The 27,856-nt window shown below is 41.8% G+C and overlaps 1 protein-coding gene across 2 annotated transcripts in view; it reads left to right on the forward strand.

The window, feature by feature from the left end:
• rsrc1 (arginine/serine-rich coiled-coil 1) overlaps nt 1–27,856 on the forward strand; it is a 119,385-nt gene that overhangs the window by 3,709 nt on the left and 87,820 nt on the right. For both annotated transcript variants that reach the window (XM_031749925.2, XM_031749926.2), the window contains exons 3-4: nt 670–792; nt 17,049–17,264. In XM_031749925.2, the coding sequence (XP_031605785.1) occupies nt 670–792; nt 17,049–17,264 (339 nt within the window). The remainder of the gene's footprint in view (nt 1–669; nt 793–17,048; nt 17,265–27,856) is intronic.

The raw sequence follows: 27,856 nt of genomic DNA on the forward strand, positions 1-27,856 counted from the left end.
AGCATTTACATTCACTCCCATAAATGACTCCTGCTACATGATATCAATAGGAACTCAGTGTGAGCGGTGTTTGGAAAATAGACGCTGCACACGCTGCTGTAGCCACATTAAAGAGCAGCAGAGAACTAAAGGGCCCCTGTGGAGGAACTGTAAGGCATCCTGCATGGCTCTGCAGCTCTGGGCCTCGGACCAGAGTATTCACTAATGCACAGTAGCTGCTTGTGATTCTGATAACAAGCTAAGTTTTCTGGGTCGTGTGGGTATGTTTTCTCTTAAACATAACAGCAAAATAAAGTAGTGACACGATATTCACTTTTTTAGAAGAGGGAAGAATTTTAGATGGTGCTTTCTGAGTTTTTGTCCACTGGGAAAATGAACACAGAAAAATGTGCTTGACGTAGTGGAGCATTAGGGTGAAGTGAGGAGAGACCTTTTACGGGAATGGTAAGATTTTGATTTTTGTGGAAAGTAAACTGTGAGAAACTAAACAATACAGCTGAATGACTCCCCCATTAACCACCCTAAGCATTCAGGACAAATTTGTGCAGATTTTTTTTAAGTCCAAAACAATGATTAGTTGTACAATAATACTCCTGTATGATTGATCTTTTTTTAAAGATTCTATAATAAGATTATGTGTATGTGTGTGGGTTTTTTTTCCTGTCCCAGGAGGAGAAGACGTTCCAGCAGCAGTTCGTCTCACAGTTCATCTCGCAGGAGGAGGAGTCGAAGCGCAGAGAGAGACAAAGGGAGGAGCCACCGTTCACACAGGTCACGCAGCCGGGACAGGAGGTAGCACCATCGTGGACATTATTCATTCTGCTCATTCTGCACACTCTCTCAAACTGCTGTATTATTTCCAGTCACTTGAAGTTTCCTAGCAGGATTTTAAAGTCAGATTTTCTAAGTTTTAGTCACGCTTGGAGAAAAGGAGTGAGAGAGACGGTACCCACATCATTTTAAAAGTTTGTTTGGGGGTGGTGGGGGGAGGCTTGGAAAGGTTAAGGGTGTTTGTATTACAAATCAGTGCAAGGAATGCCATTGCAGATTTTTCTTATTACAGAAAAATACATTTTTTTGAAAGTTTATTGTAGTCTAAACAACACATCATTTCGTATTTATGTCTTATGTCATCAAATGGAAGCACATGGAAACTTATGTTTTAGGTCTGAATTACTGTATTGCGTGTGCATCTAGTTGTGTCTCCGTTTGCTCCGACTATCCGTCTTACTGCATGAGTATTAATGAGACCGTGACACGCAGAGACAGCAGGTCACATGCAGCACCACTCCAGTCTGCCTGCCAAACCCTTTTCTGGAAGCACCTCTCCTTTCACTCATTAGCACCATTAAACCGCCATTAGCGGTACGTACTCTGTTGAATTATGATTATTAATGTTGTCGCTCTTTTTTAAAAAAATGTGGAACAAAGTTATTCACGCGACAAATGTGTACACGGCTGCACCACACTATGCACACACTCACAGTCCCGTGTCCCTTTCAGAAACATAAAGAGAAAGTCTCTGTGTGTGGTGGTCCATGTCATTAGCATAGCTAATCTGGTGCTAATGAACCAGTAAACTGTGCTGTTTTTAAATCCCTCTCTCTCTCTCACACACACACAAAAATGCATAAATACATGCACAGACGCACATTTGAAGAAAAGGTTGTCATAATATATGCGCAAGCAAGGCCCTTTGTTTACTTGTGTATGGCTGCGGGGGAGAGCATAGATCATTTTAATCACAAAGGAAAAAGTGTTTTAATATCTTGATTACAGAGGTGTCAGGATGAAGGGATGATGCAACAGGGATGTTCTGACACGTGTGGTTGATTGCGCCATGAAAAGGCACCGCACTTCAACTCTCCGATGTAATGCTCACAGGCTTTCGGAATAAGCGAATTTCGGTGTTTGACTGCGCGCTGAGGCCATTTATTGGGAGAATTCAGCCAAACATTTTCCACACATTCTCTCGCTGCTCTCTGCGGTACAGTGGCAGTCACTCACAGCACCACTGGTGATTAAAACATCAGTTGAAAATGGTGTGGTGCGAGATGAAAGGTGGAAGGGATTTGGGAGATTTAGAACTACAGTCGATGACATCGGTGTTTACAAACGCTGCAGTGTGATTAGGAGGGTTGCGTTGTGTAATCGGCTTAGCGGTAAGCAAGGAGCAGGTGGGCTGGGCTGGTGTTGGTGGGAGTGCGTGGTGGGGCGTTATGAGGTTGAGGCGGTGTTGGAGGTGGGGATGTGCAAAATGATGGCATTGATGATTAAATTTATGCAGTTAAGTGATGGCAGCTACAATTTGTGTCTGCAGAAGTTGACACGGGCACATGTGCTCCTGTGTTAGCGTTCGAAGAATCCAGTGGCGGTTTTCTTGTGTAAGAAATGGGACAAGAGTGTAAGTGATGAGATGATTGATTGGCAAAAAATAATAATTTCATTTTTTTTGTTAGTGTTTTAAACATTTAAACATCAATTTAAAAATACATCTAGAGCATAACATTCAATTTAATTGGCAGCAAAGCTAAATGGTAGTTGAGCAGTTGTGGGGAAATTATATGACTATTCTTCCGTCTGTATTTATCAGAAGTGCTGCATCTGCGCTGTGCATGTCTTTGGTGGGACACTGCATATTTTACAGCAGCTGGGGGTTGTGAAATGAAAGCAGGTTGATGTGTGCACAGGTGCCCTGACTGCTATTAGTCAGTGCTGTGTGTGTGTGTGCGTGGGGATGAGGCTGCCTGAGCTCCCTGAGAGGCTGGCTGATGGATCAGAGGAGGATTGCATGGACAGGAGCTCATGATTGATACGCAGATCGGATATGAGGTGCTGTCTGCCAACCCCCCCACCCCCCACCCTGGCCACGCCAAACTGGCACCTCCTTCAGCATGTGAAACAGAGGAGTAAGAAGATACAGAGAGCACTGGCTGGAGGAGAAGATGGAGAGAGGGGTTCAGAAGTTAGAAGGGAATGAAAAAGTGTGGAGAGAATAGGTTGAGTTTCTTTAGGCGAGGGATAGAGCAGAGAAGATCCTAAAACAGGGGGAGGAATAAAGTGGAAAGACAAAAGTGAGCCCCAGTGTAGAGAAGAGATAGACTTGAGAGGGATATTATTCAGAAGAAATAAGAATAATAATGTCTGCATTGGAATATTGCTGGGGAGAAGATTAGGACCATAGTGGGCCATCGTGGGTTGAAGTGAAGGAATTTTATTACCTCCTTTTCAATCCCCTTTGTATAAATAAAAAATAAAGAGATACATGAAATAAGAATAACGCTCTATCATGTGTTTACCATCTATCGTTGCTTCCTCCTTCTCTCCTATCTTTTACTCTCTCTTTTTTTTTCCTGCCCTCAATCAGAGAAGGGCCAGGTCCCCCAGAGGCAGTCAATCTAGCCCTGAAATGTAAAACAGACAAGAGGAGCAGATTACCTATTTGCCATTAATGTTTATTCTCTTTGATGTGAGCAGGCATATCAGGCTCTGTGGGTGTGTGTCGTGCCTTCCTGTGAGCACGCTGTCAAGTGAACATGTGTGAGGCTGATTGAGAGAATGCATGTATGTGCAAATTTACGTGAATATGTGGGGGAGTGTCACGGCCTAGTCCACTGGGGGAGAGCAGAGCGGAGCATGGCAGCAGCAGAGTAGAGTGATCTGATGCATACCCAGTCCAACAAAGGCGACACGGCCTATCATCACAGTCGGATCACAGGAACGTCTTTAGGTGAGCTCAACGGAGCATCGGTGTGCTCCGCTTTCATGGGCGGCCACAGCAGGGGTTAAATGTGTGTGGCGCAGTCAGTCATTCTGTCAGCCTTTCATTCACAACAGTTAGCTTTAGAGGGCCGTTGGAAGATGAGGAGGAATGTCTCATGCGTCAAATCCACCACTTGACCCATCAAAAGGAAGCTGAGCATTTCGGGTAATGTTAGCTTTTCACACGTAGGTGAGCATATACTGGAGGGCACATGGTAACACTTACATTTTCCTCATTAATATTTCAGGGTGTGTTGAGCTAGCAGAGTGCTAGCGTCAGGGTTTAGCCCTGCTGATACAGAGTGACTTCATCACTGCTGTCATAATTATATGGTGAGTGAGACCTCTAATTAGCAGTCATTTTCCTAGTAGTAGCGAGATATAAACACACCATCCAAAGTGCTATGCTATGCTGACCAGAGTTAGGATTGTCTCAGACTCTCACACATGTCAAGATGAGTTCCAAACTGGTGCCAGGGCAGTGATGAGGGGTGGAGCTTAACCTAGCTCTTATAGGGCACAGTTTGCCAGTCTGTTGAAATCATTCATACTCACTTTCACACCTTTGGCCAGTTTGGAATGACTAATAAACTGAACATGCATATGTTTGGCAGCACGGGGGTGCAATGGTTACAACGGTCACTTCACAGCAAGAAGGTTCCTGCTTTGAACCCCATCTAGATCCTTTCATGTGAGAGGTGCATGTTCTCCTGTGCCTATGTGGTTTCTTGGCTGGTACTCCAGCTTCCTTTCACACTCTAAAGACCTGTGCGTTAAATTGGTCATGCTTGTAAAATAGTAAAAGAGCTGAAAGTTTATAGAATAAATGAATACATTCTTAAATGCACCTTGTAGTATAAAGTGCTTCGATTGGTCACTAAGACTAGATTGGAGCACCTTAGAGGTGTAGCTGGATTTTAATCTCCACCACCTTTGGATAGTATTTCAGCTATTAGGAAATGAATAAGTGCATTTTAAATTTGTTGAAGCTGGAAATAATTATCAGTAATTGTACAGAGTTTGTTTTCATATCTATGTGTTGTATTGATTTTTTATAAAGTAAGCCTCGAGTGTTCCTTTTGCATGTCCAGGCTTGGTTGCAACAGCAAAAGCTTTTCATTTTGGAGCAATAAGAATGGGGATCGATAATGAAACGGGTTAAAATATCAAAACGCTGACCTATTCAGGTCTGTAGTAGACGAGATTCAGGATGCTGGAACAAGTCAAATCAATGGCTACACTCAGATTAATTTAAGATTGTGGGAGTATTAGATTGATGATTTCCAAATTGCTTTCTTTGTGTTTGTAAATATCACAGACAGCGGTACGATTGGAACCTCATTGTGGAACTTCTCCAGCAAGACTGCAAGAACTAGGTTATTTGGATGTTACAGACCATAACATGAGCTCTGTTTTCTGCACAGGAGATCACAGAAGCACTCCAGGCGTGTGCACGTGTACGTGCAAAGGTTGAGCGATGGCCTGGTATTTATTTCACTCAGCAATTTTCTCCCGTATAAGATGAGGTGTCGTACATCTGCTAGATAGCTTTTTCTGCCTTGCACTGACACGGAGTGTGTACAAGGTCATCCAGGCAGCTTGGAACAGGGAGCGCCGAGGTGAGCAGCGGAAGGGAGGAGTGGACGGTGGGGCAGCTGAGTGCAAGTAGACAGAAGAGGGAGGAGGAAAATCAGCAACTTTATTGTGGGGAGGCTGAAGTGAAGCCTCCCAGCTTTCATTGCACCTGGATCAGCAATTCCCCTGTCAGGTGGCGGGGTGGGAATTTTTCTCTGCGTTTTTCTCGGACATATATTTTTATTCGCACGGTTTCAAGTGTGTCTGTGAGCGAGAAGTAGCAGGTGGTTTTGGGTGTCGCTAGCTTCATGAGGGAAACGAGCCCAAGTGTGTTTTGAGGAAATGACATGTGAAATCTGATTTCCTCAAAAACACACTGAGATTTTGCTTTTATAAGTTGGCCATAAGGGCTGAATTGTGTTGCTGATGGATACAAAATAAAATGAGGAAGACTGCTAACAATCCTTAAATCCTTTTTCTTCTTCAAGGTACAGAATCTCACTTGTGTTCTCCCAGTGTTGTAGTGGGTCTTATACTGGAATTTAAGAGCAGGCTCCTGGCTGTTTTTCCATCCATCTGTCTGTTATCCCATTGACTCTCAACATCTTTTCTTCTCCCCTTTCCTCAGGATGACATTTAGCCCTTTTTTCCTTCTTCCCCTATTACCGGACTTGCAAAGTGTTGATTTAAACTGAAAGATGACCTGGTTTAGTTCAGCTACGTCTTCTCTACTCCATAAAAATCAACATGCTTCCAGTCGTGAGATCTGAGCGCGTTTGTTGTTGTGTTTCTCTCTTTCCCCCCTCTCTCTGTCTTACTCTCTTTCTGTGTTGTCTTTTTTATTTATCTGCTGTAAAGGCCAGTCAAGCGCTGCTCGGCTTTGTTGTCAGAAACCTTTATTTACCAAAGGGAGGAATAAGTGACTGACACAGACAGCCTCTTTCATCCCCGCTTCGCCGCAAGCAGTGTTCCCCTCTACTGCCAGAGGAAACCCCCCTCCTACCCACCCTCCCCTTCACTTCTGCCAAGCCACCCCCCTCTCCATCGCACCCCTCCATCCTGCAGGCTCACAACACACTAGCCCACTCCCCTGGGTAGAAACCTAGCTGTAGTCTGCACTCGCGCACACGCACAAAAATTCGATGGTCCTAAACAAAGACGAGTTTAACATCACAGACGGCACAGACTGGTCCCTTTACTCATATTATCCGTCTGCTAAACAAATGGGTAGTAATGACGCATAAAGCTTGTTACGTTGTAGCGGCGGTTGGAAAATGTAGTTTAAAAAAACAATTTTTAAAAAAATGTCAGTTCATCGAGGGTAAAGAGGAATCTCTCAGTTGCCTAATCATTATGTCAGAAATGATTTGAGCACATTGATCTGGGTTCAAAGCAGAAAGTTACTTCAAAATTAGAAAAGAACATTCACACTCATTCTCATTAGTATGGTTGTAAAATGAGGAGATTATGTATTTCCCTAAAACTCAAATCATCACATAGGAAGGCATTATTAATACACTTGGACTAACTGCCTGTTTAACCACTAGTACCTATCGAGATTTTCAGTATAAAACACACCAACTGTTGTCCATAATCACTACGAACATGCAAAATCTAATAATCAGTTTTCTCTGAAGGTCACTCAACACATTTGTTTTGAAGCAGCAAAAACTATAGGGTGAAGGCTGGGTACATGTGAACAGGTCGCCTGTCTATTGCAGTCAAACCTTTCACCATTCCAGCCATTTGCATTCACACCTACAGCCCAGTTAGCATTGCCAATTAACCTAGCCCCATGCATGTCTTTGGACTGTTGGAGGAAGCCAGAATACCTGGAGAGAACACACACACACAAGCACAACATGCAGATTTCACACAGAGGCCTGAGCCGGCCAGTGGATTTGAACCAAGGACCTTCTTGCTGGGAAGCAGCGGTGATGCCCAGGAGCAGAAGTTATAAACACAAATTAACATTTTATGTTAATATATATATACTGGAGACATAAAACATACAGTAAATCAATATAATTTGTGCCGAGCAACATCATATTTGAGGATGAGTGATGTAAGTACCCCAAAATAACTGTATTAATAGCATTACAGTGAATAATAAATAATGATAAAATGAGGATACAGTTTCAAGATCATACCTGTGATAAGTGACAAGGTTTTGTATTGTTTCGCAGCTCTGCCAGTGAAAGTCTTCAGGGTTAATTAGGTATCATAGACACCAGCCTAAAGTTCATTTCTGTTTGTATACCAAAGACACAATTTAGTTCTTTGATGACTGAAACTCAGTAGAAGTATGTCATTTCCAGTGTTAATTTTTTGGGTAGAGAAACAGATTCGCTGTTTTGCAAATAAAACCACTGAAATGCCAAACACTAATAACATGCAATCAGCCCTCATTGTGTTCACTTTATGACAGTGAAAAGCCTCATCCGTCTGGCCAGACCGAGAGAAAGACGGAGACAGAAATGCTTTTAGCTCAGGCATAGGAAAATGAACACCAAATGTATCTCTCTCGCTCTCCTTCCTGCTTTTTCTGTGTCTCTCTCTCCTATTTAAGCTTCTTGAAGTTCTTCCAAATTGGGTTTTAAATGCCAATTAGGAGGTTGAATGTAGTAAAATAAAAGCAAATGCAGGCAGGATGGCCTCACCTTCTGGCTGGTTAGGCTTCAGAGAGAGCCGAGCCGGACCTTTGGCTCCCAGCGAGGCTTTGAGAGAAATATCCTGCCTAATGAACACATTAATTAGAACCATAACTATTTATAAGATGATAATTAGAAACGAAGGGAGGTAAACTGGGCTTTTCCTGCAATTAATGGAGGATTAATTACGGGAGCTAATGAAGTGGATTTTTGAAACGCGTGGAGGTGAAGTACAGAGATGTGCAGCTCGCTTTGTGATCACTGGCATAATTATTTTCTCCAGCACCAAAGCGTTTGAGGCCCTGGTCCTCGCCGGCTCAGGCCGGCTAATAAGCATCATTGCATCGTTATATATGCACTTAAAAAGACTTGCCACTGAAATGACTGTCTAATTATTTCTAATTGGCAGGCCCTGTGTGTTGTCATTGAGCTGTTTGGAGCCACAGCGGAGCTCTGGGTCTAATAACGCTCTGGGCGGAGAAGGAGGGTAGAGCGAGCTAGAGATGCATTGCTAGAGAGCGAGAGAGCAAAGAGAAGAGGGGCGCTCTACCGGTTGTCTTCTTTTCATAGTCAGACCTGCACATTGCCCTCCTGTGTCACTCGCCCAGCAGGACAGCAGGTCCTAGAACGATGGCCGACGCACTCGGAGGTCACCTTGCCAAGCAGTCGATTAGCAAAGTTTTATTTCATCCCTGCTTATTTTCTCCCCCTTTTAATTAACAGCTTCTGCTCTTAATTTATGCACACATAAACGCCACCGTCTGTCCACAGTTCTTCTTTTCACTCTTAAACATACTACACACACACACATACACACACAGGGAGGGAGGGTGGATGGGAGGTATGTTTATGTGCTCTGTGTGTGTGTGTGATTCACTGGCCAGGTTTTGAGCCAGTCCATGGAGACCTGAGCTCAGAGAGCATGCATGGACAAACCTCAGTCAGCCGTGTTTACCTTGTACTCTCGTTGTGTGCCATATGGACACTTGAACTTGGAGGATGCATATGTAAACACATATAGTTTCACGTTTGCTGGCATGGCCCTGTTTATACTATAATGATTTTTTTAACATTATTAAATGCATCCAATTTTTTTACAACAGACTTTTGTTTTCATTATTGGGCCACTGATTTCCATTTAGGCTGTGCGTAAGAGTGCATGTCCTAAAGGGGTGTTTGAGTGATGGCCTAGGATTATGTGTGTGAGCACCTCACTTAACTTGTCCTCAGCAGAGTCATGTGCATTGTCTTTGCCAAAAAACCCTTCTCCCCCCACCGCCCTCGCCCCCGTCCCCAACCCGGACAACTCGAGAGCAAATTGCCAGCTAATGGATCGACTGCCTGCACTTGTCAGTTCTCTTTGGACAAGCAAAGCAACCGCACACACACGCACGTGGTTTCACTCACACATTTGGTAATTTATTTGTGGAAAAAGAGAAGAAAAATGAGAGAGAATGGCAGAGAAATGAAACGAGGATCATGTGCGCCTTGACTGAAACCTTGACAATCTTTTTAAAAGTAATGAAACACTTTCTCAGCATGCGCATGAGGTTTTCTATTTGAAATTTGTCTTCCTTCTTCTTTTTTTTTTTTTTGCTCTATGTATCCATTTGGGTTTTGGCACAGTCGAGGACATGAGGAGGAAGTGGAGATAGATGGATCAGCCAAAGGATACGTGGCCAACTGTCGTGTGATTGGTCGAACAAAGGAGCAGAGCGTTTCTGTGACTGGTTGAACAGAGAACTTGACGTTGGGATTTTGGCATTAAATAAAAGCCGGGAAATGTAATTATTCTAAATGCAGTCAACGGTTTTGTTGGAGTGGAAGTTGGGCAGATTTCTCTATAAACTCAGTGGGATATTGACACTAAAAGAGGGATAATAAAGTGTGGCACTGCAGATGTGTAAAGAATGACATTCATGCCATCACAGGAACTTTTTTTTTAAAAACATGAATTCTAATATCTTTATTATCTTTACATTTAATATAACATAAAATGTAAAGATATAAAATGGCCTCAAAATTCCCTTAGGGATAAAAGCCATATACTCAGCATGCCGCATGTATAAAAAATTGAGTTATGGTATACAGTATACTAAACTAAATTTTCACCAGAGCTGGTCTATATGTTTGTATATTTTTCTGCTCAATGTTTACGAAACTGGAGCGTCTCGGGTTCTCGAGTCATAAAGTTCTGTGTTTGTGTTTGTCTGTGAGCAGTAAAGGGGGAAAAATCATACTTCTCCTACTTCTAGTTCAATGCACAGGACATGTAGATTATGTGAAGTGACAGAAGTGGGGGGGGTTTTCCTCGAAGGGTACGAGTGTTTTCTCTTTCTATTCATTTCTTGATCTCTCTTCCAGTGTTTCTCTCCTCTCCTTGTTCAATCTCGACAGCGGTTTATAAAAAAAAGATTTTTAGAAACTTCTTTATGAGACAAGTCTCTGTTCTGTTAGAAGACAACTTTATGTTATTCCACCGAAGAGGCGAAACTAATAGTTCCATGTTTTTTACAGGGCACTATTCCAGTTGTGTCTTGGGTGTTTAATTAAGTGTAGTTTCCCTTTAGTAGTGGAATGTGTGTCTGCTTTTTGTCGGCCCGTTCCTCTGTGCCTTTTACAGTCCACCCACATGGTTTGTCTCAGCGTTTATGATTTTTCTTATACCGGAGTTGTGAGGTTCCTAAATCACTTAAGCACACGGGGCCGAGCAGTCCACATTTAAACAATAAAAGGCTGTTATGCTAAGGGCCCTCAGATCTCCTACCACTTCATAAATACATGCGTATAAAAGGCAGAAAAATACATCTTCCCTGACCAGAGAGAGAGGGAGAGTGAGCGTCTGAGAGCACACCTGCTAATTGGAGCCAGCTTGATGTGAAGTACGGCTGTCTGCTCCGTCTTCTCCCAATTTCTTTTTCATTCTTCCTTGTTTTTTTTGTTTTTTTTAAAAAAAAAGACAAACCCTGATTGTTCTTGACTTTCCAACTTTTATAATCCTACCTTTTTAAAAAATCCTATCCCCTCTTTTCCCTCCTTAACTCCTTCTGTCCTTCACCTTTTGCTCCTCGTCTAGCCCGTGCTCCATGTCCTTCTCCTCTTTTTGTTTGTCCTTCTACTTTTCTCTCCCCCCTTTCATTCCCTGCTCTTACCGATGGGGACGGCGACATCCAAAACAACTCTCTGATTCAGCGTAGCTAATTGTTCCGAGCCGTGATGGATTTGGAAAGAGGGGGAGAAAAAAGTGGTTTCAATTGCGTGAGTGGCTGTGAGCGAGTTGGCGAGTTAGCACCTAGTCTGAGCGTGACCTCTACTTGACCTTGTGTCAGAGCGAGTGGCTGGGCCAGCCCAAGCTCCAGCTGCTAATGGGTGTCATGTCAAGCTGCGGCTGCAAGGAGGTCAAAGGTTGCGAGTGCACACCAGACGGCCAAGTTTAGGATTGCGACGTAGAGGCTGAGTGACACTGCGCATATGTGCCAGTGAAGACGGTGGGTAATCAACACACAAGCACCCAGCAGCACATGCACATACATGGGCATAGAAACATGCGTGCACGCACATGGAAACTGTATCTTGCTGCAGAAAGTCATCTTTTCCCTCATTGTTGGCTGGCCGTTTAGGTTCATATAGATCTGAGGGATCTTTGAAGGCCTTTGAACTCTGCTAAATGACTTGACCTTGTGGCTTGTGGCTGTAGCTGTGTGTGTGTGTGTGTGTTTGGGTGTGTATGGGAGATAGTGAGTGGGTGGCCTGCATGGGGTCTCATTTCTGTTTCACAGCGTAGCAGGGCATTGCAGACGTTTGTGTTGACGACTGCCAAATTAAAAGCAAACTGAAGATTATGACAAATCTAAACTTTGCTTTTATGAAGCAGAGCGGAATGAAGAAAAAACATTTCTGTGAATCTTTCATGCTCCGTCTTTGCTGTGTTAATTGTGCTCACAATCAGCTACTTTGCAGCGATTCCTTGTGTGCTAGTGTGTGTGTATGTATATTTATGTTTCTGTGTGGGTGTGCACAGTGGATGACTGAATCCGTCTGAGTGTGTGCGTCTGTGCGTGTACTGTGAACCGAGGGAACAGATATTGTGGCTGCTTGGAAGGAGGAAGCAGCTTGGGAAATGATTTCAACAGCTCTCATAATTAGAGGAATATCATAAATTAAACTTGTGTCTGCCGTTGCGTTTGAAGAGCACTCAAAAGTAATAAATTCTGGATGGTTAACATATTTGCATTCCATTCAGCAGGCAGCGTCGGGCAGGAACAGCTGTTTTCCACGTCTTTTGGCAGCAGGAAATGCACATTGCTCACTCAAGGTGCTTTTAGACACATTGAAATTGCATAAAAAAAAGAAAAGTGACTTTTAACTTGAACATGAAGCTGCTGCTGTGTGCTCTGTCACTGGAAATAACTCGGCGGGGAACAGTGCATTAATGAAGTTCTTCAAATATGGATCGTCTCGCTTTCAATAGGCCTGTTTCTTTTTCAATCTGTCTATTGCTCGGAAAAGTCGACTGGCAAGCTTTTTCTACTTTGTGTGTGTGTGTGTGTGTGTGTGTGTGTGTGTGTGGCTGTAGAGTACTTAAATCCAGTGCTTTACCGTTAACTTAATAGGTTTAATTTTTCCCATATTCTAGTCAAATACACTTTCCAGGCAATGCAATAATACTCTGTTTTTATTGTAATAGTTGAGGTGTCCTAAATCGTCTTTCTGTGGTATTTAAAAATGACTTACAAGTTATTACAGTAAGTTTATCTTTTTTATTTATGCTGTTTTTATGTCAGTTTAGGTCAGACATAGTTTGGATATTGGTGTCAGGTCCTGCTTTTTTTATTGTTTCTGGATCATGCTGTCTGAATAAATAAGGATTTTTAAGTTTATGTGCCCCCCTCCTCCTTCAAGCAGGTCCCAGTTAATAATGAATAGCCTATCATTTCTGTTTCATCTGATATGCCACAAATAATTTTTAAAGCCATAGCATAAATATCATCATTAACATCTGCTCAGCTGTCCCTTTGGAGTGTATTGTTGACGTTTGAATTTCTGCGTAAAGCAAGACAAACTCATTTTACAAAGCTCAAATGATGATATAAAAAGCTAATAAAAGCTAATAATTTTGTTGCATCTTTTGGAAGATGACAAAGTGTTCAAATGTCACTTATTTTTAGCTTAAAATAGAAGATGCTTTATTACACAAAGTTCCAGAAAAACCCATAATCTTTAAATAAGGCTGGCCTGGATGCTAGTTTAGAAGTGCTGCGGGATTTCATTCCCCTGACACATTTCTAGCAAGCCTGCGGTGATGGGAATAAGCAAATTAAAAGTTACAATGATCAATCATTTTGCCCTCGTGCCCTCTTAAATACAGTTTTCTTACAAGAAAACTGAGATGGTCATTTTTATACTGCATGTCTATCTCTTAATGCATTGCTGGTCAAACAGGGGGTAACTGTTGCCAGTGTCTTCTGAAATGTGATATAGTTAAAGTTATACTGCCATTAATCACTGCTTTGCTCCACTGGGGTAATGGACAGGTGCGACACTCGTGGTGTTACCGAGGAGACGAGCTGTTGTGTTGGTGTTTTCTTCTACAGGGGGGAAAAAAAACAAAACAAAACACCACGGACGCAAACTTTGTCTTCCCAGCAGAGGATGGAGGTTGGGAAGAAAGGAGAGGAAACTGTGTGAATGTCCATCGCGTCTGCTCAAACAGGTGCCAGATAAGGTTAAACGAACAGTGCGGATGATTGGTCTTTTTCTGTGTTTGTGTGGGGGGTTCATGTGCTGCTCGTCCGTACACTGCAAACCGTGAATAATGATTCGACTCGGGTCAGATTCCATTGGAGGCGTTCACCTGTATCTGACACTAGTGGTATCGCGTAGCTGCCATTAATGTCCAATTTTCAGTGAAAACAGAAATAGAATACAGATAAAGGTAAAACACCATCCAGCTTCACACCCGACCACATAATTACCCCAATGGGCTGTGGTGAGGGATCATATCCTGGCGCGCGCTGGGGGGTCAGCGGCGATAAGCTTCAGCCCAGCTCCCAACATGGAGCATAATTACTCTATTGATAATTCACCAGGAAAATGGTCCCAGCCAATTGCAGAGCTTCGATTTAATGGATTGGACGATGAAACGAGGAAGGAATGGAGGAAAGGAGGCTGCGAGGGGGGAGTGTGTGTGTGTGTGTGCGCGTGTGGAGGGAGGTCTGCACATGGGGGCAACCAGCAAGGGCCTTTTATTAGAAATGAAAATATGTTTAGGTCATAGGGGGACCCATTTTCCCTGGAGATAATAAGGCCAATAAAATGTAAAGCAGGGGAAGGGCTTGGAATGGGGTCCAACTGTGGCTGTTTATCTGTGTGTGTCCTGCATTAGCCCATTTATCCCCAGCCTTAAATTAGCTAATCATTCTCCAAGGGGAAGGACTTGGTCAGGAAATTGACATTTAGCAGCATAGGCTCACTCTATTAACTACAGTAAATTTAATTTGCTGCACACCCCAGAAGTGGGCTGTTTTCTTTGCCATCAGAGGGAGGAAGGGAATGGGAGACAGAGACAGAGAAATAGAGGGAGAGGGAGAGAGGGAAGTTCTGTTTATTGCATCTGCTGCTTCTGACCACAATTTGCTTGGCTGTAAATATAGGACTTGGACTTGGAACACTGCAGCTCTGTTGTATTTCCCCTCATGTACTGCTGATTAAAAACATACGCATGCATTGTCAACACATATATTCACTCATTCCAAGGTCAGTCAGGGCCATGATGGATTATCTCTCTTGGAGACTCCATACCCCCCAAAAAGTGCAAGATTTTTCTTTTTTCTTTACAAGTGATTCCCTGACTGGCTGAATCATAGTTCCAGTACAGGCTATAACAAGCCAATCACAAGGCCTGGAACTGGACCTTTACCTATGAATAGGATGTATCATAACAATAAGTTTTGATAATCACCCCAGGTTACTGCTTTCGTTTCTGATCTGCAGATGCAATGAGAATGGCTTGGCAGGAAAATTATACCACACAGGGGCTGTTGTAGCTGTTCAGATGACTGCAGTGCATGTTATGTAGTTATGCAGCTGACTCTGGGATTAAAGGTGTCACCTTGGGATTTTTTTCACCATTCTCTACATTTTTATCTAAAAAAAATACAAGCAGAATAATCAATATGGTAATAGTTTTTCCAACCGGAGTGTTTGATTGGAGATTTGAGGGATTTCTAACATTTAGTAATTACTTCAAAGATACTGGTGTCTGATTTTTGCTTATGAGACATGTTTTTGGATTTCGGTGTCAGGTAAAAAAAAAAGAGAGAGAGAGAGAGAGAGGGAAAGAATTAACTTCAGGTACCCCCCCCTTCCTTCTGTGTAGACATAGAGCACAGAAACAGAGCAGGGATTCTCCGGTGATCAGGATCGTCCCGGCCTAATTGATTGCAACAGTTGTCAGAGTGTTGTCTGTTAGGATGGTGACAGGCGTCTGAAGAAAATGATTAGTTTTCTGTCGGGAGAGAGACAGCTCTGGATGTCCCAAACTGCAAACTAATAAAGGGGGGAAAGCAATAAAGCTCGTGGACAGCAGGTTTGACTGTTTTTATAGACAAATCAATAAAATGATAGATGATGGAAAATAACGGCATCTCAGCTGCCGATTTCTACTGGGGTTTCAAATCATGATCTTTCCCCTCTGCACACACACAAACGCACACAGTTGCAGCACATTTCTGCTTTGATAGGAACATGCAGCGACACATCAATAAGTTTATATTTCAGTATTACGTGTCTTTATGCATCGAACTCTTCGGGATATAAATTACACTTTGAATTTTCCCTTTTCTGCATGTTCAAAGTAAGTGTGTTTATGTTCGTGTGTCATGGCTAACAAAGTAAATCTCCCACTGCAAATCTTTTTGAGACCAGAGGGCCAGTGTCAGGATCAATACCAATGATAGGTCTTCCTCTGAGCCAGCCTCTAATTGGCTCAATTTCTAAAATGTCGGTGTGGTTTTTCTGTGAGCGTGTGTGTGTGTGTGTGTGTGTGTGTGTGTGTTTATAGTGTGTGGGCTTGTATATAACTAATATTACTGTGGACCAGTGAACGATGAATCTATCAGCTCCTGTGAAATTTGATCTCAGAGAGTTTCATTTCGTGTTTTAGCAGATGCAAGCCTCAAAGTGTTGCTATGCAGGAATTTCACCAGTGTTTCAAAGCCTGGCAGCTCAGATGGAACTAAATTGATCCTCTACCGAACGTACCGATAAGCAATGGAGTTTTGTTTTATATATGAAGAAAAGTGCAACTATTAATTTAGCTAAAATAGTTTGTCTTTGTTACACGTATAAAAACAGCTGAAATATATTAAAGCTGTAAAGATGTTTTGTAATAAATTACCAAACAAATGTAATGACTTAAAACTGTCATTTTAAGTCAACTTAAATTAAAAATTGTGAAACCTGTATCCACTTGTTACTACTGCTGTATGTGAATGACGTTAACTGGGAATCGGTGCTCTGTCGCTTGTATAGCCTAGAAGTATTGACATGGATGTTTCAGCATTATATTGCAACATAAACTGACAGAGATGCTGCTATGTCATTGTGTAAAGTCGCAATTTGCTAAAACTTGAACCGTGTTGGGTGTAATTTCCCGTAGTTGTTATCAATTTGCTTTGAATTTCAGTTCTGAAAACTGCATATTCTCTCTCACATTGTCAGGTCTTTACCTTACAGTATAAACAGCCTTGAGGAGATTGTTGTTGTGATTTGGCGCTTTATAAGTAAAACTGAATTGAGTTTAATTGTACCTGCTATCCCTATTTCTATTTCCTATTACTCTTGCCATATTTTTGTGGTGTGAAACAGTTTCAGCCACATTTGATTAGGCATTTAGGGATTAAAAGGCATTCTGGGAAATATAAACACTTACAAGGCAGAACACGAGTAGCTAAAAATATAAAGGTGCTTTTCCTTTTATATTCACTGTGCTAAAAATGAAAAGAAATGTTACAATATCAGTGGTTTATCTCCTTTAACTTTACCTTATCTCTTTTTTAGGTCTCATTCTCGCCACCGGCGGTCTCGAAGTAGGAGCGGCAGTCGCAGCCGTCGAGGTACCCACAGCCGCAAAAGGAGCCGCAGCCACAGCAGGGACCGGGACCGGAGCCGGCGCAAGGGCCGTGACCGGGAGAGGGAAAAAGACAAGGAGAGAGGACGGGACAGAGACAAGGACAAAGAGAAGGACAAGAGTAAAGATAAGGCAGAGAAAAAGGGGTAAGTAGGATGATATTGTCTCTTATATGTGAGGTGACAGCACAGGTAGACACAAAGATACCTTAATAAGTCTTAGGTACGGTCGACTCTATTGGACCACAGGAGAGCAGAAAATGCTGATTGGTGTAATACGGACATAAATGCGGAGCTCGGTCTCAGCTCCTCCATCCATCCATCCATCACTCGATCCTTCCATCCATCAATCCATCATTCCCTTTCTTTCTCCATTTCTCCTTCTCATCAAGCACCGGGCAGCACGGGCCATGTAATGCGATATAGTTCCCTCTTGTAAGAGGAAAATCTCACAGTGATATAAAAATAGATGGTAGTTAGGAGTGTGGCACAGGTTCGGTTTTTACTGAATGCGTTGGTCACCAGATGATTTCTGATGTCTTTAACTGCACTTTTCACCCTCTGGACCCGGCAGCAATAAGTCTAGAAACATAACAGGATTATATGCACCTCCAAATGTCTTTGTTGTCTCTGCCAGGAAAAGAAAAAACAATAAACAAGAGTGTCTTATTATTAAAGTTAGGAAAGTTAGCAAAGGACATCTACACTTGCAAGTTTATGTCTACTAAAGACTCTAATACAGACGAGGAACAGGTTCAGAGTGTTAGCAGTTGTACACTCCACTACAGGTATAACTACCTTAGAGGCTTCTCTTTGCGTCTGCCGATATAGCACTCTCAATCCCTCCCCCATCGCGCCATTCTCTAATGTGATTGGAGGCCACTATAATACGACTGGTACTCAGTTGTTGCCTGTCACATTGAATGGCACAGATGTGTGTATTAAACTGTGGATCCCAAGAGTGATACAGAGCAGCTGTTGTGCTACACATCGGCTTACCAGACTTTAGTCCCCCCTGTGTTACTGCATGGAAACTCAGGGACAGGCTGAATTTACTTCACAGTCGACAAAACCTTAAGCCGATTAATTGATTAATTCATCAACTGAAAATTTAATGGCAAATGTAGCCTTAATGCTGATAATAAACAAGTATATTCAGCTTAAGAAAACAATCATGGACACTTTTCAGCTTCGGATAAATGATTAGTTGAGGATCTCATTGGCAGATTAGCAGATGCATTTGTCAGTTACTGTCAAAACTCTTGTTTAAAGGATTGCCTATATTATGCTGAAACTTTACACATAAAGTTTTCTGGGAGGAAACACTTTGAGGGAGTATTTTCTAGGCTTTTCATTGGTTTTTCTTTACAGAAACATGCGGTAATAGCTGTACGACAGTTTGTGATTTTGTGACTGTTTGATCTGACTAAAATCTCCATTCCTCAGATGTGTTCTTGATGCAACTGTGCACTCAGATGAGGAAACTTATCACTGTAGCAGTGGCTGTGAGAGACCAGAAATGCTGTATGGTATATCTAAGAACATTTCTTTCTGTTTTTTTGTTAAATAATGCACTTGAACAACTTTGGGTGGAAATCACGTGTACTGAATCTCATTAACTGAGTTAAATGCCAAGAACAGAAGAAAATGTATATCTTTGCTAGCACAACAGATTTTATGTATTTAGGAAGTATTATACATTGACGTCATTGAGGAAAACACGAGCACGATCAGGAATATTGTTAAACACATTCAAGCTGTTTATTTAGAATTAAAGATCATAGGGTTGTATTTGTTGTTAATAACAATTTTTGAAGGATTTCTGTGTATTCAGCACTTGTTTTTTCATCACGTTTGTTGGTCGTAAGTGAAAAGCTTTGGTGTTAAGACTTCTCTGTATGGCCAGAGACTGGATATTTGCTTTTAAAGGAAAAGTGCTCCCATTTATTTGCCGCCATTACATATTGCCTTTCTTAGATCAGTATCAGGAAAACAAATAAAGCTAACAGTGAAATGTAAGGCCAGTAGACTATATCCATTTTCTTATTAAGGCTTCAATATCCTTTAGCATCGATAGGAATCTCTTCTTTTATCTCTGACCCTGCTTTAGCTTGTCTGTGTGCATATTTGTGTAAGTCTGTGCGTGCGCGCGTGCGTGCATTTCCACCTGTGGCAGTGTTGATTTATTTCAAACTGCCTAAGCCTGTGGAGGTTTAAAGATTGAATAATTTCGACATATGGCGCTGACCCACTAACTGACGTGACATATCGAGTCAGCACCCACTTTAGTAGGTACAACTGTGAAATCTGTTGCAATGCACCGCTGTGCTAAAACCTACCTTTACAAAGCTTCTACATTTTACATGTATATGGTTTTTAAAGATGTTTTTTTTTAAACAATATCAGGGTGTTGATAGAGTTTTTTGCCCTTTTACAAATAAAATATAAACATCTTTTCTTTCTAAGTTAGTTAATTCTTTTGTTTTTTGCGGGGGTGGGGAGTTTTAACTTCAGATTTAACACTAAAGACATTATTCTCCAAGTCTTGTGATATTACTTTACAATAGACTGTTGCAATTGTTAGATTTTTTTTTTTTTTAATTAGATATAAAAGCATCAAGACAGAACAATAATGTTCAAAGACACTGACATAGAGTGAGGTATACGAAACACTTTGTACAATAAGTTACTTGGTAATATTCATTTGCAAAGTGTCCAGTACACACAGGACAGTTCTTATCAAGTTATGTTTTAATTCTGGATATAAACTCTCAGTAACTGTCCCATTGCTCATTGACCACATCGTTTTTACAATTAAGCCTCCCTAAAATCTTCTCACAGGCAGCAAAGCCTGAGAATTAGTCTGACACTAATGTCTGAAGTCTGAAGTTACTAAACCAACTATAAATACTCCCATTACATACTTACTTAGCTGCTGTAGGGCATCTCGTGACCTAGGCAAATCACACTTCAACTATTGGCCCATATAATCCAAAACATCTCTCCAAAAAGGAAAAACACTGCAACATTTCCATAATCCAAGCACATAAGTGCCTCTTTCAGTCTTGCATTTCCAGCATAAAGAGTTGGCATTTCATTTGAAATTGATAAATAGTGTTTGAGATGATGAATTTTATGAAGGAATGTTTTCAGCTTAACTTTGACTTTTGATAGTCAGCGCAACAACACACAGGTTGGATAGCTGTCAGTATGGCTGCCATTTCTGCCTGCAGATGCTGATGTGATCTTATAACTGTCCAAAATCTGCTTGATGCTCACAGGAGTTTAGCTGCCTAGCATGTCCTCTTTCAGCAGAAGAAAGGCAGAAGCAACAAGATGCTTCAGGGATATGTAAAACATTTTTTTCCCTTTCTACTGTATCTAATTTGACAAGCTACTTCCTCTTCCTTTTCCATTTCAATTCTTCTTCTTTTTTTAATGGCAATGGGGGTAGGGTCTATGCAAGCCCCTGATCCTCACCACTTGAACACAAACACCTGCACACTCCCACATGCTATTACACTCCAGCCTCATTTACATCCAGGTTTTCTTGCTGGGTGATAGGAGAGGAGTGCGGCGGTGGTATGCTGATGGCGGGGCGGGGTGGAGAAGCGGCTCAGGAGCTTTATAGTGTCTGTCAGGATGAAAGAGGGGCCCCTCAGAGCGGCACCCTGACACCGACTCTGTGTGTGCGCACATGTGTTTGGTGTTGTTGTCATTAAACATTTAAGACTCCTCTAGTATGACAGCAGGCAACTTGGTGCTCCAGTGGCATGTTTTCATGCAAAATTTATTGAAAAAGACGAGCTGTTGTTAAGAGATCTTGTTGCTTTTCACCAGTGGCAAAGGGTAAGTGGGTGATTGTAAGGTTGAGTGTACTTGTGTACTTCTATGCAAGTGTGTGTGTGTGTGTGTGTGTTTACACAGGATTATGTACAAGGTTAGTAGGTCAACTTTGCTCTGGATAAGCATCTGGGTTAGTACTTACAGAGAGGGCGTTAGTTTCCTTTAATTTAACCACCGCTTACATTGTTTACCTTTTTCTTTTCATTGACACTTTTCTCAATAAGATTGCATGCTTGTGTACTGCATGCTGTTTTTATTCAGCATTAAGCTGAATGCAGTGGTGATTTTTAACATGTGCCCAGTGCCTTTTGATGAGCACTTCTGTTTCATGATTTATGATGACAATAATTGAGAAACGATCCGTTTCATGGATTTAAAAAAAACTGAAACGGTTTAACACAATTTCATAAAGACATCATGACCTGTTTATTCTCTAGATTAAATTTCAGCAAGCTGTGAGGTTTTTTTTTCCTTTTTAAAATTACCTGAATTACTTCATAAATTTTCCACGAGTAATGAAATATGCCAGGGGCAAAGTTCAAGAAGATCAGATTACATCCAGAGTGTATTTGCTGTCCTCAAAACAATTGTTAGAGTGCATCACCTAAATGAATACACATGGTAAACCTTCAAACCCCTGCACAGCTCTACGGTTACTGTGCAAAAGTCTTGAGTCACCCCACATTTCTTTATATGTCGCTAGGAAATAGATGCAGTGACTCATTGAAATGTGTGCTACCGTGCATGAAAATGCAGCATTGTGGCAAAACGGCTAAATTGTGCCAAATATTTTGGCAATAGCTCTTTGGGAATTAGATTGCTGGTGCAAAAATAGCTAAACATTTGTCAAACTGTCTTGTCTTTTTTTTTGTATTCTACTAAATAAATGAGAAGAAAGCCTTTTCCTGACAAGCTGTTTTTTTTCTATTATTATTTCCTATGTTTTCGGTTATGTGTAGACCCAACACTGGTTCATCTCTTGAGTTAGGTGCCTTTTTTATTTTTGAATAAGTCATAGATCGGCGTTAAGTATCTTAACAGACAAACAAAAAAAAGGACTGGACTGAAAATGAGTGAAAAACTAAAAGACTTTCAGAAAGTCTGTTGTCCAACAAGAGAGTCTGGCTCCATGGAAACAAAATATAAAGAAACAAACGGTGGCTCAAGACTTTTGCACGGTACTGTAATTCATCATCTGCAGTGCTGAGCTGGAGCAGGATTTATGCAGAAATATCCAAACACAAACTAGGTGAATCTAAACTCATGCAAGACTTTATTTGACAAATATCACTAAATTAAGGCCATCTGAACACCCCTGGCAGGCGATAGAATTACTGCCGAATGACAGTTTTCTGAATATATATAAATTAGCTTTGCAGCACACCAGATACTTTCTCAGAATACCTTGTGCACAGGTCAAGATTAATTTTATTAATTTTATTTGTCAGAGTTTTATCGTATTCCCTGAAACAAAGTACAAGAGGTAAACAGTGTCTCATGTTAACAAGTGCGCATCTGCCCCCAGGCTGGTAATTGACAGAAGTAAGAGCGTATTTCACCTGATGTTCCGACCCAATTCACACCCCTGATTAATGAGCAGACACTGAGAATTTACGCTAACAGATGGCTGTTTCTTCACAGAAAGTGACAGGTTTTAAGCATTTTACATTTTTATTTATTTATTTATTTTTAAATTACAACTAAATTTTATAGTAGGAAGTAAGTGTTTGTTAGTAAGTAAGGGTTTGGCATCATTAAACGCTGTAGTGGTTCAGGCTTTGATCAGGCTTGAAGGGATTTTGTTAGGTCGTGGATGGAGAACAGTCAGGCTCCAGTTTTTCTGCATTTCATTATATTGTTAATGCATGCATACGCCATACACACAGGTGTGCACACTCTCACTTTTCCCCCTTCATCTTGAGCAACCTCCTCGGAACTCAACGCCTTCAACAAAATTTTTTACTTCTTTCGGAGAAGTCGTCACCCTTTTGCTTTGGGTGGTGCTGACCTCTTTTCTCTGTAACAGATCATAGAGGCACTGCAAGCTTCACATGCTTCACATGCTCAGTCTGAGAGGTCTGTCCAATTAGGCTGAACTGCTTGCCTATGCCGGGTCACGGGAACACATTGGTTCATCTTACTCAATTTAATGTAATTTGAGTAAGAAATGGGCACAGGCTGGGCAACCGAGGTACAGAGAGCAGCGTGGAGACCTCATGGCAGCAGAGAGCCATCTTTTCCCTGTGCATGTAAAAGGAGTTTGTATAATGAGCTTAGGGTTAAAAAAAATGAAAAGACAGCCTACCTTTCATTGAAGCCTTTTTTTGAAGTCTTTTTCTATGAAAGAATCATTTAGAGGTTTTTGTCTGCTAGAGAGGAACAGCAGTTCAACAGCATCCATTATTTGTATAGAATAGGACAGCTTAGTTCACGTTGGTAGAGTTTCTTTTTAAAAAAATAAACCATTAATATAAAACATATTTTCTTGACATTTTTATACAACAAGCCGTCCTCACCAACCCACCCATTGCTGTTTTCTTTCTGTGAAAGTGATTGTTTAGTAATTCCTCTCATTAGTCTGTTTTCCCTGCTGACAAACTAAACAGAACCCAACCTCACCACAGGGGTCCCAGCAGGACCTGCAGGCCTGAGTTTGGCTAGCTTTGCTCCATTGCTCAGCCTTAACCTCTGGAAGCCGGGATGCTGTGAGGCAGAGAGAGAAAATAAAACAAGACCCTAGACACCGGCACACACACATTTTCACTTACTACTGTTGATTTTCTCTCCCTTCTTGCCTTACTCTGAGGAAATGATTGTCTGCTTCTTTGCTTCTGTTGAACATCTATCAGCTCATTAGTGTTGGTAATACACAGAGAAAGTAAGTGTGTTTGTGTGTGTGTTTGTGGGTGTGTAGCCCCTGCCTGCGGCATCCTCTCAGCCTGGTGGGAATGTGTGTATGGGTGGTGTGGATGGGACCACTAGCTGCTGCTTCTGTGTTTGTGTTTGTGTGTGTGTTTGTTGTATGTGCGTTTCACTGCACTCTTGCAGGACTCTAGGCTGTGTCTGGCTCTGGGAGCGGGTCCGGGGAGGTAAGAGAGACTTCAAACACCGTCCTCGGAAGGTTAGGATACACTCACATTGACTTGAATCAATGAACTGTAAGTGTGTGTTTTATTTGTGTGTGCGTCAAGGGGGGTAGCCTAGTGGCCAGGAGCAAGATGAGACGTGGGTGAAGCTGAAGAGGAGTAGGTGTGCGTGTGTGTAGTCTGGATGGGGGCTGGGTGGCTGAAATAGGAGTGATGCCTACATGCAAAGGGTGGACAGCGAGCATGTGCACACAGGCGCACACTCAGGTCCCAGTAGATAAATGCACACACAGTTTGGTTCAGCTGTAGCATTTCTTGGCCTATGGCTGCATGTATTCATTATTTATTTATTTTAATACAAATAATGAGCAGATTAGATTAAAAAACAAACAAATAAAACAAAGTAGTCATTAATAATAGACTTAATATACATCTAGATAACCCTTTTAGATACAAAAGCAGGTCATCTAACTAGACTCCACGGCCCTTCTCCAAAACTCAGTTTAAGGCCAAAAAAAGTGAACGGTATAATGACTTATAAATAGCTTTGTCAAAGGGCTATTATCATAGGAATCCTCCACAGGGATCTGTGCAACTTGTAGCTCCAGAAAATGTATTTGGTCTTTGCCAGTCTGGGACGATTAATGGTTCGTAAGTGCCACGTATGATGCAGACAGGAGACACAGACAGTGCATTCATTCTGTGGGCGTGACCCATTTCTGAAATTTATGTCACTTGGACTGGCTATGCAAATGTGAAACACATAATTAGTGCTTTTTGGGGATGGTTGGATGGTCTGGGAAGATTTCTTTGGTTCCCGTTGTCTCTGGAAATATTTTTCTGCTTAAAAAAAGCATAGAAAAAGGTCAACTTTCACTCGTTCACATTTCTTTGCCTATGTCAGTATTTTACTGAAATAGTGGATGGGTATGGGTTCAGTCAGATTGATATTTCCTCCTGAAATTAGAGGTTTTTACAGCTTTGGGATGTTAAACAGCAGTCCCAGGCCAAGAGAGATTAGCCTTATTTCAGGGTACTGCCCTGAAACTGAACTGAAGACAAAACTAAAAGTCAATAATGGTGATAATTCTTACTATTATAATGTTTAATATTTGATATGATTTTTAGACTGAATTGTTAATTATTAACGTTGTTATAAATAAGTAATCAGAAACTCTTAGGACTGAAATGAATAAGAGGGCTTTCTTGCTGTGTTTGGCTGAGAATGACCTCCCTGTTTCCTGTGTAAACTGGTGTGTGTGGGTGTGTGTGTGTGTGTGTTTGCATAGACAGAGAGAGCGAGAGAGAAAAATTTGGCCACTTTTAATCACAGGAGAGACACCCTGAGTGAGCGATAGAGAGCTGTGACAATCCACTTACTGCGCTCTGTAATCTGTTTAACCATTTAGTGAGTTGTTAAGGGAGTATGCAAACACTCACATTGGGGGAAAAAGAAAAAAAAAGCACACTAAACACCCTGCAGGCTGTAGCGGCACACAGGACAACTTGGTAGCAATTCAGTGCCGTTACACATCTAGGGAAGAGTGTGTGTGTTCATTTGTTTGTGAGTGTGTTGATGTCTTTGAGACCTACTGTAGGCACTGAGAGAAGCCAGGCCTGGAGCGTGATGACAGAGACGAGACCTGGCCAAATAGAAGATCCCCCAATCCAATTACCCTGTTCCTCTCTTTTATTTTCTCCTCTTCTCTCCTTGCCTCTCCTCTCCTCTCCTCATTTTATGGCCTTTTTCTTAGCAGGAGCTAGTGATGGCAGTCCTGGCTGCTGTTTAAGTGGCTGGCTGCTCTGCTTTATGGATCAGGAGAGGATGCGGGCAGGATTATAAGCAGCAGGTTATGAGCAGCAAACATGACGGGCCAGCTCCGATTTTAGGAGGGTTTATGTTGCGCTTGTTGACAAAATACGTTTTTCTGCACTCTCTCTCCCTTTCTGGAAAAGCTGGGTTAGTTTGGTTTGGAGGATGCAGAGTGGTGTTGAAGGCAAGGAGGGGAGCTAAACGAGAAGGCGGTTATGCAGAATGATGTGTAAAAGAGACGCACTGTTAATGTTTAATTTTCTCCAGGCTCCGGTGCTTATTCATCTGCACCAGGGGCAAGGAAAGGTGTTGACTGAAGTCTTTATGAGGAAGGCTGAGAGTGAGAAAACGTTATAGAAAGCGATGTTCCTTTTAGTTGAACTGGCAAAGTAACATGAAGAAGAAGAGCAGACGATGGTTTTCAGTTAGCTGAGGAGTACCTCTCACCGTGCATTTGACCTCTGCTGGCCCGAGACAAAAATACTGCTCTGCAGGTCTTCCCTCGTGGCATTGATCATTGCAAGAATACCTCCTTCAGACTGGGTAAACAGCTTTCCAGGCATTGAGTTTAAGTACCATGACTCAGTTGTAGAAGTAAGGAAGTAAATCTTGCCTGAGAGGGGTGTATAACAATCATCCTCAGCGGAGGTTTGAAATCGACAGCCATGCTCAGAGTGTTTTTTTCTTTTGCGCAGAAACGAGCTGAAACAAAAGAGTTGTGATCGTAGTCGCCGATCACGCAAGTGGGTGTGCGCTTATTTGTGTCGCTGATGGAGTTGGCGGCCCCGCACGGCTTATGCTGAACATTTAGTAGCCGCAGGAAAGTTACGAAGCCTCCCTCCTCGTCTTCCTCCTTCCCTCCTACCCATTTAGTCTGCCTCTTTTTCAACAGAAGTTTAGATCTCTGGGCCGATGTTTAATTCATTTGTACTAATGTCTCGCTCACTCTGGCTCTCCTTCATCCTCGTGTGCTCTGTCTTACTCTCTCGCCAGCGTAGTCCCTGTGGTTCTCTAATAGAGTTATTCCACCTTGCATCTCACTCATTCTCCCTAACACACACACAGCGCTCACTCTACTTCTGTCCACTTTTTGCCAGTAGCGTATATGCAGTCTTCATTTTTGTATGATATATCGGCTCTTCTTGCAGTTTAGATGCGTGAGTAATACTGTGGAATTAATGCCAGGCTGTTATATGAGTTACTAGTCTTTTCTCAGATCCGATGCTGTATGTTTCTCATTGCTTACTGCCTTACTGTAACTGCCTCTTCTCTTCTTTTTCGCTCTCTCTTCTCTTTTTTTGTGCGCCTCTAACTCCCTGTTTCTGCCTCTTTCTATGCCCAGTTCTGACGACACGGAAAGTATGTACGGTGTGTATAAATATCGCGGGCACTGCTGTCTAATCAACAGAGTGAAATAATTCACTTCTTTTCCTCCACGTACACACTCACTGATGGAGGCCAACTGAAATCTGTCAGTGCCGAGCTGTATGTGGAAAATGTTTTTAGGGGAAAATGGTGGAGCATTTCACAAAAATGAAACCGAGTAGCAAATCATCTCGTTAAATTTTCAAACACATATTAATCAGAATGAAAAATGCCACTGGAGCTAATGTTATGGCACGCACATTTTGGCAGGTATACATATGCCATAATTGCTGTATGTTGAGTGTGCATTAGAGAGGAGAAGTTTATTTGTGGTCATACTGTATGTTGAAACCTCTAATGTATAGAAAGCGTGTTACCGCACACTGAGCAAGATGCTGAGGTACTTGCGATGGCTTTACTTTTAAAAACATGAACATGTTTTTCTACAAAACTGTTTGAGTTTTGCTAAAGACTTTGACATAAAATGATACCCAAATTGAAATCCTAAAAATGATCACAAACGTGTAACATTTATATTTTAATCAGGACTTTTTAAGACGTAAACGAAATATGCCAACAAGCCACAGATGTGATGAGACATTCAGCGACTCATTGCAATGCTTCTGACA

The sequence above is a fragment of the Oreochromis aureus genome, linkage group 14 (assembly GCF_013358895.1).
Source record: "Oreochromis aureus strain Israel breed Guangdong linkage group 14, ZZ_aureus, whole genome shotgun sequence".
In the NCBI taxonomy this organism is placed as follows: Eukaryota; Metazoa; Chordata; class Actinopteri; order Cichliformes; family Cichlidae; genus Oreochromis; species Oreochromis aureus.